This window comes from Tachypleus tridentatus, chromosome 8 (genome assembly GCF_004210375.1).
Source record: "Tachypleus tridentatus isolate NWPU-2018 chromosome 8, ASM421037v1, whole genome shotgun sequence".
NCBI classification, from domain to species: domain Eukaryota; kingdom Metazoa; phylum Arthropoda; class Merostomata; order Xiphosura; family Limulidae; genus Tachypleus; species Tachypleus tridentatus.
This window is the reverse complement of record NC_134832.1, coordinates 157,711,856-157,731,086: the sequence shown is the minus strand read 5'-3', so window position 1 is coordinate 157,731,086 and position 19,231 is coordinate 157,711,856. Positions and strand designations below refer to the sequence as shown.

At 32.0% G+C, this 19,231-nt stretch overlaps 1 protein-coding gene across 1 annotated transcript; it reads right to left on the bottom strand.

Moving 5' to 3' along the window:
• Positions 1-5,830: 5,830 nt before the first annotated feature.
• On the bottom strand, positions 5,831-12,898 carry LOC143223802 (PAN2-PAN3 deadenylation complex catalytic subunit Pan2-like). The gene is made up of 5 exons (XM_076452247.1): positions 12,744-12,898; positions 8,669-8,726; positions 8,363-8,542; positions 7,050-7,138; positions 5,831-5,970 (listed from the first exon to the last, which is right to left on the bottom strand). Exons 1-5 carry the CDS (start codon positions 12,857-12,859, stop codon positions 5,874-5,876), a joined length of 540 nt encoding a protein of 179 aa, XP_076308362.1. The 5' UTR covers positions 12,860-12,898; the 3' UTR covers positions 5,831-5,873.
• Between the last annotated feature and the right edge of the window lie 6,333 nt (positions 12,899-19,231).

Genomic DNA, 19,231 nt, shown 5'->3' with positions numbered 1-19,231 from the left:
AAATCAGATATTTTGATGTGACTTTGTTAAAAGAAAACAGATATCTCGATGTGACTTTCCTAAAAGAAAGCAGATATCCTGATGTGACTTTGTTAAAAGAAAATAGATATCCCTATGTGGCTTTCCTAAAAGAAAACAGATATCCCGATGTGACTCTGTTAAAACAAAACAGATATCCCGATGTGGCTTTGTTAAAACAAAACAGATATCCCGATGTGACTTTGTTAAAAGAAAACAGATATCCTGATGTGACTTTGTTAAAAGAAAACAGATATCTCGATGTGGCTTTGTTAAAAGAAAACAGATATCCCGATGTGACTTTCCTAAAAGAAAGCAGATATCCTGATGTGACTTTGTTAAAAGAAAATAGATATCCCGATGTGGCTTTCCTAAAAGAAAACAGATATCCCGATGTGACTTTGTTAAAACAAAACAGATATCCCGATGTGACTTTGTTAAAACAAAACAGATATCCCGAGGTGGCTTTGTTAAAACAATACAGATATCCCGATGTGACTTTGTTAAAACAATACAGATATCCCGATGTGACTTTGTTAAAACAAAACAGATATCCCGAGGTGGGTGGCTTTGTTAAAACAATACAGATATCCCGATGTGGCTTTGTTAAAACAAAACAGATATCCCGATGTGACTTTGTTAAAACAAAACACACACACACTTTAACTTCACATTATTACTCAGTCTTGACTTTATTGTAATTTGTTCTTTTTGTATTCTGCCTCCATTTTATCAGTTTCAAAAACTAATTATTTTCGTTCGTTACTTTTAAAAAAAATATGTTCACAACTTCTTCTTGTAGCCGTGGCTACACTAAGTGTGACAGTCATATACATCAACAGATCACTCAAGAGTAGCCAAAGAGTTGACGACGAGTTTTGTTAGCTTACTGCCTTTTTAATGTTCTGAGCGAAATGAACTTTCTGAAAAGACAAGGGTTGTAATAAACAATGATTTTGTTTTTCATTGAGGTTCAACTTTATTTATAATTTATCAATAGTATATATGTATGTAAAACATTTAATAGATTCTGATATGTTTCCCACCGTCAGCCTTAGTTGTTATGTTATTACACTTGTTTACTTCACATATTGTTCATGTTTTGTATTGTTTCTTGATGTACTTCCTCAAGTTATTATGAATGAATTATTCTAAAAATAACACATATTTTGTATAGACACATGTACTTACCACATTTAACCATCAATGTGTTAGTTAATCCATTATGTATCAGTATAATAGGGTTTGAGTAAAATGGTTGATATACTTTTTAACTTACGGACGATCACAACATGTACGGTGTGAAGGTCTGTTAACTGTGTTAATATTTGGTGACATAACGGAAAGACAAATACTCTAAATTAATTTACTGAATTCATGCTATCGTAACTTAAAAATTCTAGCTTTTATCGGTCCGTGTTATTGGAGAAGATATGTGTGAACTTGCACAATTCTGGATACGGAAAACACCAGCTTACGATATTATAAGTGGCAGACACTGTTAGGGTGTCAAAAGCACAAAAACTATTATTGCCACAAATGAGGCCGGACTTCCCTTTATGTTGTCCTTCTTTCATGTTTCATCCTTCTGGAAAATGACCAAAATGGACATCAAAAACGAGATCTTTTTGCAATAGCCTGCGATTTTATCGTCTGGCGAGCCTAGATCACAAACCCGGAAAGCAGCTAGTTGGCTCGGAACACGAACTGAAGCTACTCACAATCAAAATGTACCAGCAGAAGCTAATACCATCAACCGACAAACCGAATTCACCTTACTATGAAACCATGAATCCCGTGTCATAATATTTCTCTGTTGTGTGTGTTTAAATAATTCTTGTTTATATTGTTCAGTTAGTGATGAAATTACTCGGCGAATTTTTGCTTTGCAAGTCGAACAAAATGTGTAATTAAACAACGTAACATGAAATGTTCCTGTCAGCTCTAGTCATTCTATTTTAGTTTACAATTTTAGATAAAACAAAATGTGTAATTAAACAACGTAACATATGAAATGTTCCTGTCAGCTCTAGTCATTCTATTTTAGTTTACAATTTTAGATAAAATCTATGTATACATTGTATTTCTACTGTAAAAACTCAAATAAAAAATAAAATGTTTACAGTGTTTTACGTCTATTTTTATCGGAAATGTTGAGTTGTTTTAATAGCTGAACTTAGTTTAACTGACACATAAGGTCAGTCGAACTAAATCTAAGAATACGTAATGCGTATATAAAAATAAAACAAAAAAGTTCTTTTTCTTTGTCCCTAAAATTAGGTTTTTTTTCAACATCAAACATACAATTCTGGAATATCTTTGTTTTTAAGTTTTCAGAAAAAAACTTAGTGAGTAACACAGTATAACATATTTTTAATATCTGTTTTATCAGATATTATGTTTATTATGTAAATATAATTCTTCAAACAACGTGATTTATTGAACCTAACGGCCCGGTATGGCCAAGCGTGTTAAAGCGTTCGACTCGTAGTCCGAGGGTCGCGGGCTCGAATCCCGGTCGCACCAAACGTGCTCGCTCTTTCAGCTGTGGGGTCGTTATAATGTTACGGTCAATACCACTATTCGTTGGTAAAAGAATAGCCTAAGAGTTGGAGGTGGGTGGTGATTACTAGCTGCCTTCCCTCTCGTCTTACACTGCTAAATTAGGGACGGCTAGCGCAGATAGCCCTCGAGTAGCTTTGTGCGAAATTCAAAAACAACAAAAAAACAATGAACTTAACGTTACTTTCACCAGTCTTTAGAAGAATTCTGTAACTTCTGAGTCATTAAACTTGAAAGCAAGTCGAAAAACTGTTGATCAAACAACAACTTGAAACATTGTTTACTTTAGAATTAAATCTGGTCTCATAACATTTTGAAAAGTCGATAATGTGAGATAGCATTACTGTGAGATAGCAGATTTTAATTTTATTTTGTGACGTTTCTGTTACCATTAAGTTTGTACATTTTCGATCGTTTAGTTAAACTATGAATTTTTAACTATGTTAAAGTGCTAACTCACTTTCTCGAAACAGCACGTTAATTTTGAGTTTTCATGTATTATGAAACCGAGACAAGTTTCTCCTAGCGGTGACATACAGATATTAATGTTGTGAAAGATTATGTAGATTTATGGTAATAACTAATCACATGAGATGCTGAGTAAATCAATACGAAGTTTTTGCTTTAAGTTTATGGAGAAAAACTGACAACTAGGAATGACCAACATTCATTCTACAACAGTTAGATTTTAGAAATTTAAGGCTACTAATACAAGAAATAGAAAGCCCTAAGTGTTGACATGGAATGATTAACGTTCGTTCTACAACAGATTTCAGAAGATTTAAGGCTACTAAGACAAGAACTGGGAAGCCCTAAGTGTTGACATGGAATGATCAACATTTATTCTACAACAGATTTCAGAAGATTTAAGGCTACTAAGACAAGAACTGGGAAGCCCTAAGTGTTGACATGGAATGATTAACGTTCGTTCTACAACAGTTAAATTTTAGAAGATTTAAGGCTACTAAGACTAACGAACAAAACTTTTTTAGCAATGTGAAAGAGAAACAATATCAGTTGTTTCATCATTGTTACCATAATAATTGTGCAAAAAACAACAACAAACATTTTCATTCTTTACTTTTAGTACAATATCACAATGCACCTGATTCTGTGCACCAACTGAATAACTTGATTATTAAATTAGGTTGGATTGAAATAATTCCCGAGTTTACTGAGTGGCCTAAAGTGTATATCAAAAACAAAGAGTTGCATATTGTTAAGAAACACCCTTCATAAATAAAACTATCAACTATCCATTTCATGACACAAACATTGCGATAAGTCACCGATAATTTGCTGTCAATACTGAACAGTATGGATGGACAGCCTTCTACTATTCACTAATTACAATGACATAAAATGTGTAGAGGTTTGAACTTCATGTTGTGTATAAAAAATTATCTAGAGGAAGTAAAATCCAGAACCATGAAGACAATTTCACAAAAGTTCTTGATAGATGGAGCTGTTCAATTGCAGAGAAAGATATATTTCTTTGATGTCCCACAATTACATTTATTCTTGATGACAAGAAACCCAATTGGAGTAAAAATGTATCTGTGAACAGCTGGTATGGATATTAACACTTTTACTAATAAGGCAGAGAACAATGTTTTGACCTTCCTAGGTGATCTTCAGGTAGAAACGTTGTTCTCTGCTTTATTAGAAAAAGTGTTAATACCCATACCAGCCATTCTCAGATACAGTTGTGTGTTTAATTAATGAAAAATTATCTTAGAATTTAGAATGCCTTGACTGGTGGGACATGACATGGAGTAGTAAGATGTAAGGCTCTGGTAGCTGAAGTGTTACAACCCCTATGATGTCTTGGAAACTTATATTTGGCTAGTAACAAACAGTGTAATTTATTTTATTTTTTTATGGTGATGTTACATTAAAAAGTCCTTGCCTTAATCTGTCTAGAGGGCAGGCAGCTAGTCAACACCATCCACTTCCACGGTTAGGGTTCTCTTGCCAAATTGCATAGTGCTAATTGACTGTCACTTGTTTAAATACCCACATGATTTTATTTATTTTGACAGCAATGGAACATGAACTATGAATCCTCAGATCAACTATCTGCAGCACAAAACCAAAAGAAGGGGGGTACATATTCAAGTATCTTCTGTAGTGTGGTACTGCATACCATTCTAGACCAGGAGTGTCACTGTGACTGAAGCTCCTATGGTAACTTAATTTTTAACAGTACTGTAGGGTTAACATTACAAGTTAAATCTGGAGCATTTTTTAACAAACTACAAAGCTTCTGTGAGAAATACTCTTTATTTTCATAGTACTCAGGAACTACACGATATTCATTGACATATCAAAAGTTTTGTCATCTCGAAGAATATAAATATGAATCAGCCTTCTACATTCAAATCTATCAAGAACACTTAAGTTTGTTGCTGATGTACAAATATGGAGCAAAAAACTGTTTCCATTGTGTTATGAATAATAGTGGAAAATGGCAGTGAACCGTAAATACATTTCTTATCCATGTCTCATGGACTGATTCAACAATTCTGTTTATATCTGCTCTTAGCAGAGCAAAGAAAGATGAAAAAAAAAGAATACTTCGTAATTATAGGTAATTATTGTAGATTTAGACTTATGAAAGCAGATACAAAATTTATTTCTCACTTATGTTTGGAACGAAGAAGAACTTGAGATCGGGTTTTAAGAGTTAAGATTTACAAGTCGTATGTGAAGGACAACTCATTCCTTTCGTATCTTAATATGTAATAATCCCACTCTCCAAGGTGATCTATTATGACTTAGGCATTCAGTATTGGTCAAAAATGCCTCGGATACTTTCGATCTTGAGTTGATAATGTAATGATCCTTTAGTGTTTTTGTATAAGTGCTGTAAAAAATGGTCAGTGTGTTTTAATAAATCAAATAGGTAAAATGTGGTTACCTATTAACAGCTATTATACAGAAGTTTTTAAAGACTTTTTTTTTTTTATAGACACAGGTTTTATGTATGGTATAACATAATGAACTCTGCAGTTACTTGTTGTGATGATAAAATGATCAAATACTGAACTGTACAACTCCAATGTGGTCTGACTGTTTTCTCAACAATGTCAGCTTCATTGTCACTCCTGTGTAAAGTATGGCAGGGCTGATTACAAGGTTATGTACATTTACTGACAAGTTATTGTGTGGTTGGTCACAAACTTTGCAGTTTCTTGATAGCTCAGATGTCTGGTCAGGTGTCATCCATTCCTGGAACCTTCCACTGTAAATCCCTTCCTGCTTCATATAACTCCTTGAAGGCTTCGTGCACTCTATCTTCCTTCTCTAGTTCGGTGTACTTCCTGTACAACCACAAGGCTGTCTTGGAATCCTCTGTAGAGTCGTGGGTCTCCGACTGAATCTTTATACCTAAAAGAAGGTAAGGCTACATTAACATGAACAGTAGAAGTAAATACCTGATTAGCTTGCATGCATCATGAGTCTTTTACTGACTCTTATAACTAAGAGATGGTAAGAGTACACTTTTGTAAGCATTAGAAATAAACACAAATTATATTTTTTATTATAAAGGATGTGCTCAATCTTTTTCATGAGAAACATTTTTACTGATGGTTGGTTTATTAATGTACTTAAAGGAAAAAATAAAATATGTGCTGCTTTGTGCTTGCATAAAACTCGGACATCATGAACAAACTAACTCCCTTTAAACTATAGATATGAAACTATTCTTTGTATTACTCTGTTTATATATAGATATTTATCTTAAGATATAGTTATATAAACAATTCATATTTATACACAAGAAAGAGTTAAACTATGTTGTTAAATTAAAGAAAAAAGCAGCTTCAAAGAAAACTGTGAAATCAAACGCGAGATACATTTTTATAAACTATCTCTCAAGTTCCATGTAAAAATCAAACAGCAGTTTTTCTCTGCTGCTACAATAAATAACCATCTTAAACTATATACTTGTCAGTACTAATATTCCATATAAACATTTCTCAATAAGGTTTAAACTATCAAGAAAGTAAATATTTAAATAAATCAACAGTATATTAAATTTGGAAATAATTAGCTAGCATTGCAAAAGGAAATATGGATATTTTGGATGAAAGCTACCCTAATGGTTACAAAATAGTAAATGTTCTCTTAGAAACCAGCTGTACCATTAATTACTGTATAAAGTCTTTAACAGTGAATTAAACAGTTATACATCTTGACATGCATTTAAGCCAAACAATGGAGTACTAAATAGTTGAAAATTACATTTCATATAGTATTATTACTAGGAGCTATTTATGATAAAATAATTAGTACGTTTCTAGAGATAGTTTGATTACTGATGTGAATTGTACATATATGTAATTAAATTGCCTTCCTGTAACTGTCTAACTATTCAAAGAATACTGAAAACTACTTAGTGTTTGACAATAAAGAAAAATTCATAATTTAAAGGAATCCGAAAAAGGATGGTTTAGTTTTCTTACTCAGGAAATGCCATGCCAGAAATCTCAAGGAAATCATATGTTTGTTTGGAAGTTGAAACAGGAGAGCCACGTACTTGATCAGGTGGAACCTGTTTCATAATAAAATTATATGTTTAAAAGTACAATCATGGGCTTGAACACTCAAGGATAATCTTTAGATAATTAAACAAACTACACAAACCAAGAGCTGACCAGGTGGGGATAATCTAAGTAATTTAAACAAAACATGTATACAAATAAAGGATCAGTAAAAGACATATCAAAATAACTACAGGTACCTAAATACACATCTACAAGTTTCATTTTCATATGTTGTCTTTTAAATAAAGAGCACTCTCTACAAGGATGGACATCCTGGGCCAGCATCTACACAGATGAAACTGTTTATAAAACGAGTATTGTCTAAAAACATAATTGTAATAACAATGAATAAACTAAACTAACTGGAATCATTAGAAAAGTACAAAAATGTAAACATTAGCATAAACATAACCAAATTTGCATCAAAAGTGTGTGAAAGGACAAAAAAAAAGATGTCATATCAAAGCTGTGGCTTAAAATTAACCACAATTTTTATGACATTTATTCTTATTATAAGCAAAATGTATCCTTTGTCTTTTAAACTAATACTCACGGGTTGTTGATACTGTTTTTAAACAAAAATATAGTGTACTTAAAGTGTAAACCCAACGTATATACAATTAAAAATAAATCAAAGGTATAGCGGAAAGTCACTTCATATTGTATGCTGCCACATGACAAATTTCATACAGTGGTGTTTCTCAATACATATCGATAGATTAACAAGATAAATTTGTAATTCCTACTCAAGGAAATTCACAAAATTAGTTTCAACATTTTCCATCGCAAATCTTCAAAACGTTTATCAATTTGATATCACTTTTCTACAATAATGTCATTTTGTAGGAGATACTGATGTTTAGTATAAGACTGTTACGAAGGTATGCAGAAAATTTCTAAATGACCAAACTTGACTTAATCATGAGAAGTATCTTACTGCAGTTACTTAAGTTGATCACTCCAAAAATATTCTTCACACACAGTTCAATAAACCATTAAACACATGTTACCAAAAGGTTAATTACTCTCAGAAGATCCAGACCACAACCAATGAATATGACAACTGTATCTATAATTACACACAAGTCACCAAAACACTGATTACTCTCAAAACATATGTCAGACCACAACCAATAATAAAACACAAGCTACCAAAATGTTGATTACTCTCAGAACATCCTGACCACAACCAATAAATATGACAACAGTATTTATAATAAAATTCTACTTACCACTAAATTTATCACTCTGAAATCATTCTTTAGACCATGATCAACAAACTTGACTCCAATGTCTATGAGGAATCTCAGTTTGATGTACATGTCTTTGAGTGTTGTCAAATGTTTATTGGAGACAGATGCATCCAAGTCTTCTGGCTCTATGCCAGAGAACTTAGTCATGTCGTCAACCACCTGATATAAGACAACAGTCACATACATGCTTATTCAACTTTCTGATTATTTTAGCCTTGATTTATGAGAAAATCTAATTCACAACATTCAGTGCATTACATTCATACAAAAAGAGATAATTCTTACCTGTTCTTGGGTTGAAATGTAATCGTCAATGAAAGGTACTCCTTCTTGTGGACCTTCTCTGGTTAGAAGAAAAGCAAAGCCGTCATGAATTTGTGACTGAATTACATTCAGTCAGTTTTTAAAAGATATCATTGTCAAGTGTAACTGAGATTTACTGTGGTAGAAACATTGTTATTACTAAAATCAGAACTGGCCTGTTATAAAAGTTGCTGGTATTGTATTTCTGAAATAACTAATAATTTAATGTTATTTACAGTAGTAACACCTCAATAAGTAGATATACAGAAAGTTAATTTTACCATCACGGTATTTTTATGTTTTGATAAATCATTTACTTCACTTTATTGAAACCGTTTCGTTTATAAGGTAAACCCTGTGAAATTACTGAAAGAATATATAAATATTGTTTAGTTATTAGGGGAAAACTGAATAAAAACAGAGAGAACTCGTGAATTAAAACTTGTTTTAACTTGAATTTGTGTTTTATTATTTTACAACTGAAGTAATACCCTTATTGAATGAAACTGTTTTCAAAGTTATCAACAGATCCAATATTTTATCAGAAAATGAGTCTAAAAAAAAAAAAAGAAAGAAAAGTGAATTGGTTTGATATGGGCTACAGCTTTAAATCTTTTGAACAAACTAGTCCAAAGCCTTAATTAATAATTTAATAGGAACAATCCCTAGGATGTGTATGATTTAAAACATTCTGATCTTTTAATCCCTCAGAGGGCAGTTAATTGCATCTTTAGGAAAGAAAAAAAAATTAGTTTTACTTGTGAGATGAAAATGGAAGTGTAACTTCTTTTGTGAATATGAACACGTTTAAATATTACAGAATACTTTTACGCAGTTTTATCAAAGTTATTAGAGAACTGCATAATAAGGTAATTTGCAAAGAAAAAAGTGAGAGAGGGTATAGCTTGGAAAACTTAAGGGTGTTATATATAATTTAGGATACGTGAGTGGGCTAAAGGTTTTGTTGTGGATGACATCTTGGCTAAAGGTTTCATTGTGGTTGACATCTTGCCATACTTTGTTTCACTCATAGAATTACTAATGCAATCTTCTTCAGCTGACACTTTGATTGCTTAATCAACTTCAGGAAAAACAAGCAATATGAGAGATTCCATACCCTTGCTATCCTGCTCCTTTTTGAGATTGCATGGAATGACTTCGAATTTTGCCTTTGAAAAACTCAGAAAATCCCTCTCGGATCTGGAAGGATCAATGACCAGGATCATTATTTTGTAGCAGTGATGAGTAGTCTCAACCTTAATGTGCCCATGAAATTTAGTGCAAATCCAATTGCACTTTACACAGTTAATAACCACAAACCACAGAAGTGCATCCTCTGATCATTATAAAAGGTTTCAAAGAAATCCAGATTTAGATATTGACCAAATCTGTGGAGCACTATCCCATTACTGACTTCCCATCTTGTGTACAAGATTAAAATTAAAATTTTCATGTACATAGGTCTATTAGTTTTGAAAATATGCATTTGGAAACATAGACAGACACATGCACACACTGACCTGATTTAAATACCATCACCACCACCACCACTTTTGGGAACAAGGGTTCTTTTGAATAGTGGGTAAAAATCAGTTCATGAGAATATATACTTGGTGTTAAAAATATATAAATGTATCTTCTTAATCCTTACCCTAATTTTGATTTATAAATGATCGATAAGGAGTCAAGAAAAAAATGGCATTTGCTAATTTAATATTATTTGCACCATAACTGTTATTGATGCAATTTGACAGTGCAAGTGGCATTTAAACATGTATCCATTTTATCAAAGCTGGCCTTATGAACTCTGGTATTGAGTGTAAGGTCCTGTCAGCACTGGACATAGCAGATACAAAGTGGTTGGCATGTTAGATATTTGTCTGTAGTTTCACTCACTGGTGTTTAGAATTATGTATAGACATTCCTATAAAAGACTGATAAAACATGGGTTCAAAACTGTGGGATTACAAATCACTCTATCAAGCTGGATGTAAAAAATCAGACAAACAAAACTGAGCAAATGGTTGCTCTTATCTTACTAATTTCTACATCAGGCTATATGTCAAAAGTCAGACAGAAAGAAATGAGCAAGTGGTTATTTTATCTTCTAGATTTGCATATCAGTAGCCCATAAACAAGTAACTTTTTGTGAAGGTTTTGTGAAATTCTGTTGAACAGGAAGAGTTTATTTTGCAAAGGTCTTCACTACGTATAGGAAATACAAGTGTTTTGAAAACTAGAGTTTGGTTTTGTTGTATAGTAAATTCAATGCTGTTGATGTACCCTATAAAAAGGCAATATTTAATATACACAACTCTGTTTTGCTTCATAAACTCAGGCCTTTCATCAGACTCTGTTTTTATTAGCACAGCAAATAAATGCTTGCAAAACACTTATGCAGTGGCAGATATTTGAAGGTGTACAGATCTAAGCTAGTCCACTCTTTGAAAAGAGTAGTTTCTTAACAACTACATTTCTGCACAACAGAATCTTATAGTTGGGTCCCAATGCTGTTTAATTGATTGTCTTCTCACTCCAAACGCAAGTCATCTACTTCTCTCCATCAGTGTACAGGAATGTTCACCATCTGATACAGTATCTATTTTCCTCTGACAATTTCTACCTCCTGCTTTGACAATTCAAGTTTAAATTTGTGTGCAATGCTTCTGAAAAAATATTTGCAAACATACCAAATATTTAAGCATTTCCCTGTCTAAAGGTGCAGATGAAATCAACTACCTAGTAACAGTCTTGAAGACTATCAGTGATAATTACGAAGAATGGTTTCTGCCTCGCTCGGGTATTTTCTTTTGTTCAAAATTCCATTTTCTTTTTGAAAAATCTCTTAGAAACCTTTTTAGTGTGCAGAGATGAATGATGTGACTAGTCCTGATGGGTCTTGGGTGTATAGGTTGAGAGAATTTTTGGTGATGGTGTATTCCACTTTGTTTACACTTGCAGTGATTCTAAACCAGCTTCAATAAGATAAAAAACAAAAACCCTTCAGCCTTTATGAGAGGCTAGCTAGTTTAACCCTTTTACCAATGAATAATGGGATTCACCATTCCATTATAATACTATCACTACTAAAAGGACGAGCACATTCTGTGGTGAAATGTGACTCACAGATTGCCCAAGCTATCAAATGGTAGCAGTAATGATATAAAATATTGCAAATACACAGTTAAAAGACATAGAAATATGATATGCTAAACCTCCCCTGAATATCACATGATTATAAGGTAAATGACCACACAAATTTGCCTTGAAGTTTTATGGAGAGTGTAAAATCAGTAAAAGTATTGACTATCCTGTTGGATATTTTGTTATTTTTCAAGACTTGTATCATTTTGTGATACTGTTCAGATTTGGTTTACAGTACTGTTAGTTTGATAAACTTATTAACAAGAGTTCAAACTTAAAAATTACAGATCCCTAATCAAAGTGTGTAAGTGACTTTCAAAGACATTTCAGACAAAACATCATTGTGAATCTAGCCCATAGATTTAAGCAATTTAATGATAAAAATCAAAGTGAACTAAAATTACTTTCACACATCCTTACTCAGTTTTTCTTTGTTGCAATTTATTCTAGTTAGAGGTAACCACATGTACATCATTCAGACATCCAGATGAACTGATTGTGTGAAAAACTAAGATATGGTTTATTCATACCCTGTCAGCACCTTCTGACCTTATGCATAACCACTTAATGTTGCAACAGAGATAATAACCATTAAACCAGAATATATTCAATGGTAATAATTCCCCATAAAGTGAAACTGATACATCAAGTGTCTAAAGACATACTGCCATATGAATAACATAAATACAAACTAAATTTAAGTATGTTTAATTGTTAAAATAGTCAGTGAGGATGTGAGGGACAATTGTTAATCATAAGTATTTACAGGGAAAATAAAACCATATATAGGGTTAGCTGATAAGAGAAAGGGAATATATGGCTACAGTTTAATGAGATCTAATGCAGTCAGGAATAAAGAAACAAATAATATTTAATACACTTTCAATGTTTGGTAAAGAGTTAATTTGTTTACCCTTGAACACAAGATATTCTTGCAACAGACAACTGAGAAGGTCGAATAGTTGATCGAGTTCCATCACTTCTAATCTCTGCTTCTTCCTTTAGAAAATAAATGGTTACTTCTAGCATATGTTATCAGTAAACTTACACGTTTTTGTGGCAGCAATGTTTGGGAAAAGAAATAAAAACACCTGCTCATCTACATATAGATCTTTATTGTTAAGTAGAGTAAAACATTAGAATATGAACTTTTTTTAATCAGATATTAAAAAAGATTTACTACACATGATTTATGTCTCATCAATTACTTATACCAGTATTATTAATTTGAATAATAACATCCAGTAATTATTAGTAATTTCTGACAGAAAGTTGGATGATTATATGAAGCAGAAGTCGATCATAATTTAAGAATTATCTTAAAGTTAACTATAAATATCAAATTCACCAGAAGTACAGCTTGCCATAAATCAACATACAAAGAAAACTTACATTGAATAGAATACCACTAACCCATTAGTTGGGTGTTTATACTGTTATCTGTCACGAATCCAGTAGCTGCTGGTTTGAGAACAACTTGGAGAAAAATATTCTAAGCAATTCATTATGTAATAAAACATATGAATCCTAGTTATATAACAAGAATGTTACATCAAGTTGTTCCCTGTTCAGAGTTCACACAAGGTTAGTATAAGATATTTAGGTTAATGTGTCTTTGAATTCTCTTAAATGTACATATAAAACAACATATCTTGTATTCTTTGGGTCTCATTTGAAAACCGTTACTTTTGTCTGTGATTCTATGTGCTAACTTCTTAACCAGAATCTTGTGGTATTTCAAAGATTGTTTAGGCTTTAGGCACTGTATTCGTTATGTGTACACTGGAATGGGCAGCAAATTCCAGTTGTACAAGAAACATGAGAATCACCAAAACGTACAAATTTTGAAGACAAGAAAAATTAAAGAATCTTTCTATATCAATACAGTAATGCTTAAACAGCCTAACATCATTAAACAGAGATTAAGGATTAGAGGTGAACAACACCATTAGTTTTAGCTATCCACCAATCGGAACCAAGGACAAACACTCATTCACAAAATGTCCTCCACAATTCACCAAGATACCACAAAAGACCTGCAAAAAGACCTAGAACAGATAGTTGCCACCCACTCCGGTGAATTCAACACTTAATAATACTTGAAAGTTTTAGCCTTTTTGTGTAGATATTAAGTTGAAGGTAACTAATAATAATATTAGTAATAATATTAATTTTGACTGAATTAATCCTAAAAATGTAATGTATATAATTGGTTAATAAATAAATAATCCCCCCAAAAAGTTGAAATTGCTTATAATATTCAAATAGGTTAAAATGGCCATTACTCAACTCAGTCTGTTAGTCCTAGGACACTGGTTATTATATTTCAAGTACTGAATGTGTTTTTAAGGTAGTGGTTTGCAGGAAATCAAATGGTAAACTAGGTTTACAAGGGGAATGCCTGTGACAAAGGTTCTTTTATTTTTATTTTGGATTTCTTCAAATGTCAAGAAGATCAGTGAAAGAATAGGAAAATATTTTATCAAACAAGGAATCTTTGTGGCTTGTCTTCTTATAAATCTATTTGTCTTCATAAAAAATGTTTCAACTATTGTAATTTTTTCGTTGCCTTTTATGTAACTTTTTAAATGATTTTTACCACAAATGACCAAAGCTTGAAGTATAGCATGGAAAATAAAAAAATAACCACAGAAATCAAACCTTGCTAACTTAAATACTGCATAAGAAAACATCTTACAAGTTTGCTTGACCACTTAGCTTGCAATTTACTTAGACACACACCCTATTAATCACTTAATTGTTTTCTTACAGATACCAAATTAATAGTAAATTCATATCTTAAAAATATACGCTGTAGCAACCATATCCTGAGGTACTGTCGGTAGTCTTGAGATTAAACAATTTAAACACAAATAAAATTTTTAATAAGTTTGTTTATACAAAGTTTATCATTATCCTTCCAGACAATCATCTTCTTTTAGCTAAGGAAATAACGCTATAGACAAGGTAATTATGTGAGCTAAAATTAACACCAACTTTCTTTTATGTTTAAAGCTAGTGGAAAAAATGTTTTATACGAATATATGTATACGTTTTAATTACTTTCAATTGTTATTAATTTATTATTTGCTTTGTACTGAGTCAAACAATTTTACATGCTTAGTTTAATGTATGTTCTTAAGCCGGAAGAATCTTGGAAGATATTGCTGGAATTATGGCCGAAAATCATGATAAAAGTGAGTATATCCAAGTAAAATAAAATCACTATATTTTAATTATTACAAGTTTTTGTTTAGTAAGTGGGACATGCTTTGTTAGACCTGTGTATTAAATAAAGCTACGTTATTTATTCTGTTAAACTTTCATACTCATAATTGTTGGCTGCTTGCTTTTATCAAAGGAGTCTGATAACCTAAGATTCATTATTTACAATACATAATGTACTTCTCTAATAATATCACAAATTGCATAACGTCTATCTGCATAACAAGGAAATACTTTCGATGAAATCGTATTTAAATCTGTTATTGGTTGCATGAATCAAATTACAATATTGGTCGACCAAAATGATTTAAAAAACGGGTTATTATGAAACCGATGTTCGGAGACAATTACTTGATTTTAGAGGAAGTAAAGCATATCTCGAACAAAAATAATTTTTTCACTATTTTTCTTCTAGATGCAATATTTTACTAAGTAGCTATCGCGATTATTATCTGTTATTGGATTATTCACAGTTGATCTATTTCTGTTTATCAGACTCAGGACAAAGAATGAAATAATTATTAAAATCAGAAAACTATCTGCTCGAAAACTTTCTTAACTTTAAACTGATTGACCAAAAACAAAATATCCAACTACAGCTCCTTGACTACTGGTGACTAGCTAAATAGATGGCTTTGAACGACACGCTTAAAAGATACGTAAATCCCTCAAGTACGAAGTGAGTTGGATGAAAATTACGAATCTTCCGGTACGAGTATGCTAATCACTAGGTTATGCGTGACCCTTGTAAAATAAATATAGTTACAATGTTAATAAAAATGCCTGAGTAACAATATAGTTGCTTAAACTTGAGACTTAGAGGCTAAAAATAACTATTTTCTTATCATCAAATCAATTGATTTTTCTACGCGAACTTTCTAATTAAACACAGAACACAAAATAACAAGTTATTAGTGAAACTTCTGGGTGTTCGTAGTTTTTATATAAGCTGGTATATTATTATCATAAAAAAAATATCAGTATTGTCAGTTCACACACATTTATTTTTTCTTATTGTTTAACTAACATTATCCCACTTCGGCGATATTCTAAAGGATTTAAAGCATTCTGTGTCCAATTCTACACTGGGTGCAGCGTGGTTAGCCGATCATCCAGCGTTGAGCTTGAAACAAGGAAACGGTAGCAATAAAAAATTCAGTTTTATAAACAACATTCAAGTGTTTCATTACATTACATGAGTTAATTATTGCTTGAATTTTCCAAATAATCACCGTATGGTCCAGGTTTGAAACATTTAATTTATTGACACTAAGAAACTTTCTGTATCTATATACCGCTTCTTGGTAAGAAACCATCTTGGAGATTCGGGCAGAATATTAACACACAGCTATAGTTAAATATTTTATTATATGTATTAATAGTTCTTATACACATCAACATTAACACATAATTCGTTTAGTTTTCATGTCTAATCCTTAGTCATCACCAATAAATAAAATACTTTAAGTATTTGGATAATTAGTGACTCGTCACAATAAATTATAATATTATTCAGTTGAATATAAAGTAGCTCTAACTATTTAATTTAAGGGTTTTAGTAAATGTACTTGTGAAATATTAAAGTAATGGTGCAACTGTAAATAGTTTGTGTTTCAGGAGGTAACAAAAGATAATCTCCAACTCATCACCAGGATACTAACATTGGTAGCCACTACCATGTGGTTACAGCTTGAAAGTATTCCCAGTTCTTAAGTCCAGGAAGAATAATTAATCCTATAGTCTAACCTAAAGATAATGAAAGCGAAACCCTAAGTCAATACTCCTGAGTAACTCTTCATTGCTACAGAAACAAACTACAAAAATCCTAAATTACTTAGCAATTTACATCTATTTTTCGGAGACTACATTCAAATAATGGTTAAAACTAATGGCTTGAACTATGCACACTAACTCCTACTTTAAAAAGAAATAGAAACTTCATAAGGTTTTATTTATGGACTGAAGTAATTATATTTAAAATGATATGAACACACTTGCTAACTCCTACTTTAAAGAGAAATATAAACTTCATAAGTTTTATTTATAGACTGAAGTAGTTATATTTAAAATGATATGAACATACTTGCTAACTCCTACTTTGAAAAGAAATATAAACTTCATAAGTTTTATTTATAGACTGAAGTAGTTATATTTAAAATGATATGAACACACTTGCTAACTCCTACTTTAAAAAGAAATATAAACTTCATAAGGTTTTATTTATGGACTGAAGTAATTATATTTAAAATGATATGAACACACTTGCTAACTCCTACTTTAAAGAGAAATATAAACTTCATAAGTTTTATTTATAGACTGAAGTAGTTATATTTAAAATGATATGAACACACTTGCTAACTCCTACTTTGAAAAGAAATATAAACTTCATAAGTTTTATTTATAGACTGAAGTAGTTATATTTAAAATGATATGAACACACTTGGTCCACAACAGTAAACACCAATGAAACAATGAACATCTAAAAGAAGGAAAATTAATATTTCGTCTTACATACAAGTAATTTTCTTTCTTCTAGTAACTAATAAAAAATAATTTTTGTGCAACATCAAATTATTTAACTTATTATATATATATTAATTACTGCAACAACATAATTAGGGGATGAAACTGAACAAACATTTTGTAGCTGCTTGCATTAACAAATATCCGCATTCTGTGTGCAATGCTATCTGAAGTAAGCGAATGACGTAAAAAAGGGTAAGTTTAGAACAGCTGTACCTGTGCAGCTGGATACAATACACAGGAACCCAGCAACGCTGGACGTCGTCCAAGCCCAATTATTAATTAAGAAAGAAATCCATAACATCATAAATACTCCAATGAAAACTATATGTGAAATAAGAGGTCAAGAGGTGCGTTATCAAACCAAAATCAATGTTACATATTACCTAATAACATGTTCTTATAGTTTAGTATTTGTCTTGTATTTGTGTAACAATATTTTCATGATACTTGTGAACTAAAGTAGTTTTGTATTTGTTTAAAGATACTTTCATGTTACTTGTGAACTAATGTAGCTTTGTATTTGTGTAACAATACTTTCAAGCTACCTGTGAGTTACAGTAGGTTTGAATTTGTGTCTTCGGACTTTTAACGCTAGAATCTGAGTTTCGATAGTTCAGTAACTGTTTCTTTACTGTTTTAATTTCATTGTGCATGAAACAATACGGAGTTTCGACGATTGGTTTCATTACCACTAAAACGCAAAAGCCTCATGTCGTGATTTCTATTCGCTAAATTCCGATAAAGTAGTACTTTCAGTTTACCTCCAAAGCAGCGTTTTTTAAAAAAAAGTTTTATTTTGTTTGTTTGAATTTCGCACAAAGCTACTAGAGGCTACTGTGCTAGCCGTTCCTAATTTAGCAGTGTAAGACTAGAGGGAAGGCAGCTAGTCATCACCACCCACCACCAACTTTTGGGATACTCTTTTACCAACGAATAGTGGGATTGACCGTCACATTATAACGCCCCCACGGCTGAAAGGGCGTTTAAAAATATACAGTGATCAAAGTGTGTGTGTGTTTTTGTATAGCAAAGCCACAAAGGGCTATCTGCTCAGCCCACCGAGGTTAATCGAACCCCTGATTATAGCGTTGTAAATCCGGAGACATACCGCTGTACTAACGGGGGGCATGATCAAAGTACACAGCAACACGCGGGAGTAGCTTCTTCTACTTACTAGAAGTAGTGTTTGTTTCAGAATTTTGCATAACAAAAATCTTTTCTGAACTGTCAATCTGAGGGTTCACGTGTCACGTGGTTGCTTGTTATAGACACGCTTTCGACATTTAATAAGTAAGGATTATGCTACACGAATGAAGATGGAATCGATTATCTGGTCTGCTAAGAGTGGTAGCAGAATAGATTACAGCAGCTGTTTATGACGATCTGGTTTTATTTTATTTTATAAGTTTGAAATTAGTGACGGTTGCACATTAAATTTCTCCATAATAGTGCTGTGCTTACATTACATCATGCATAATTCCAGGATTTTAACTATGTCCAAGGTGTTACACTCTTACAGTACTGTGTTCTGGTTGTATCATAAAGAATTCCTAAAACTTAAAAGTGTCTAAGGTGTTACATTCTAGTGTTCCAGTTACATCACGAAGAATTCTAGGAGGTTAAAGGTGCCCATGATGTTAAATTCTAATA

Coding starts and splice junctions, on each gene's coding strand:
- LOC143223802 (XM_076452247.1), bottom strand. CDS start 12,859: ATGCTAGAAGTAACCATTTATTTTCTAAAGGAAGAAGCAGAGATTAGA. Junction 8,543..8,668: donor ACATTTCAACCCAAGAACAG/GTAAGAATTATC, acceptor GTCTTATATCAG/GTGGTTGACGACATGACTAA. Junction 5,971..7,049: donor TCTGGCATGGCATTTCCTGA/GTAAGAAAACTA, acceptor ACCTTCTTTTAG/GTATAAAGATTCAGTCGGAG.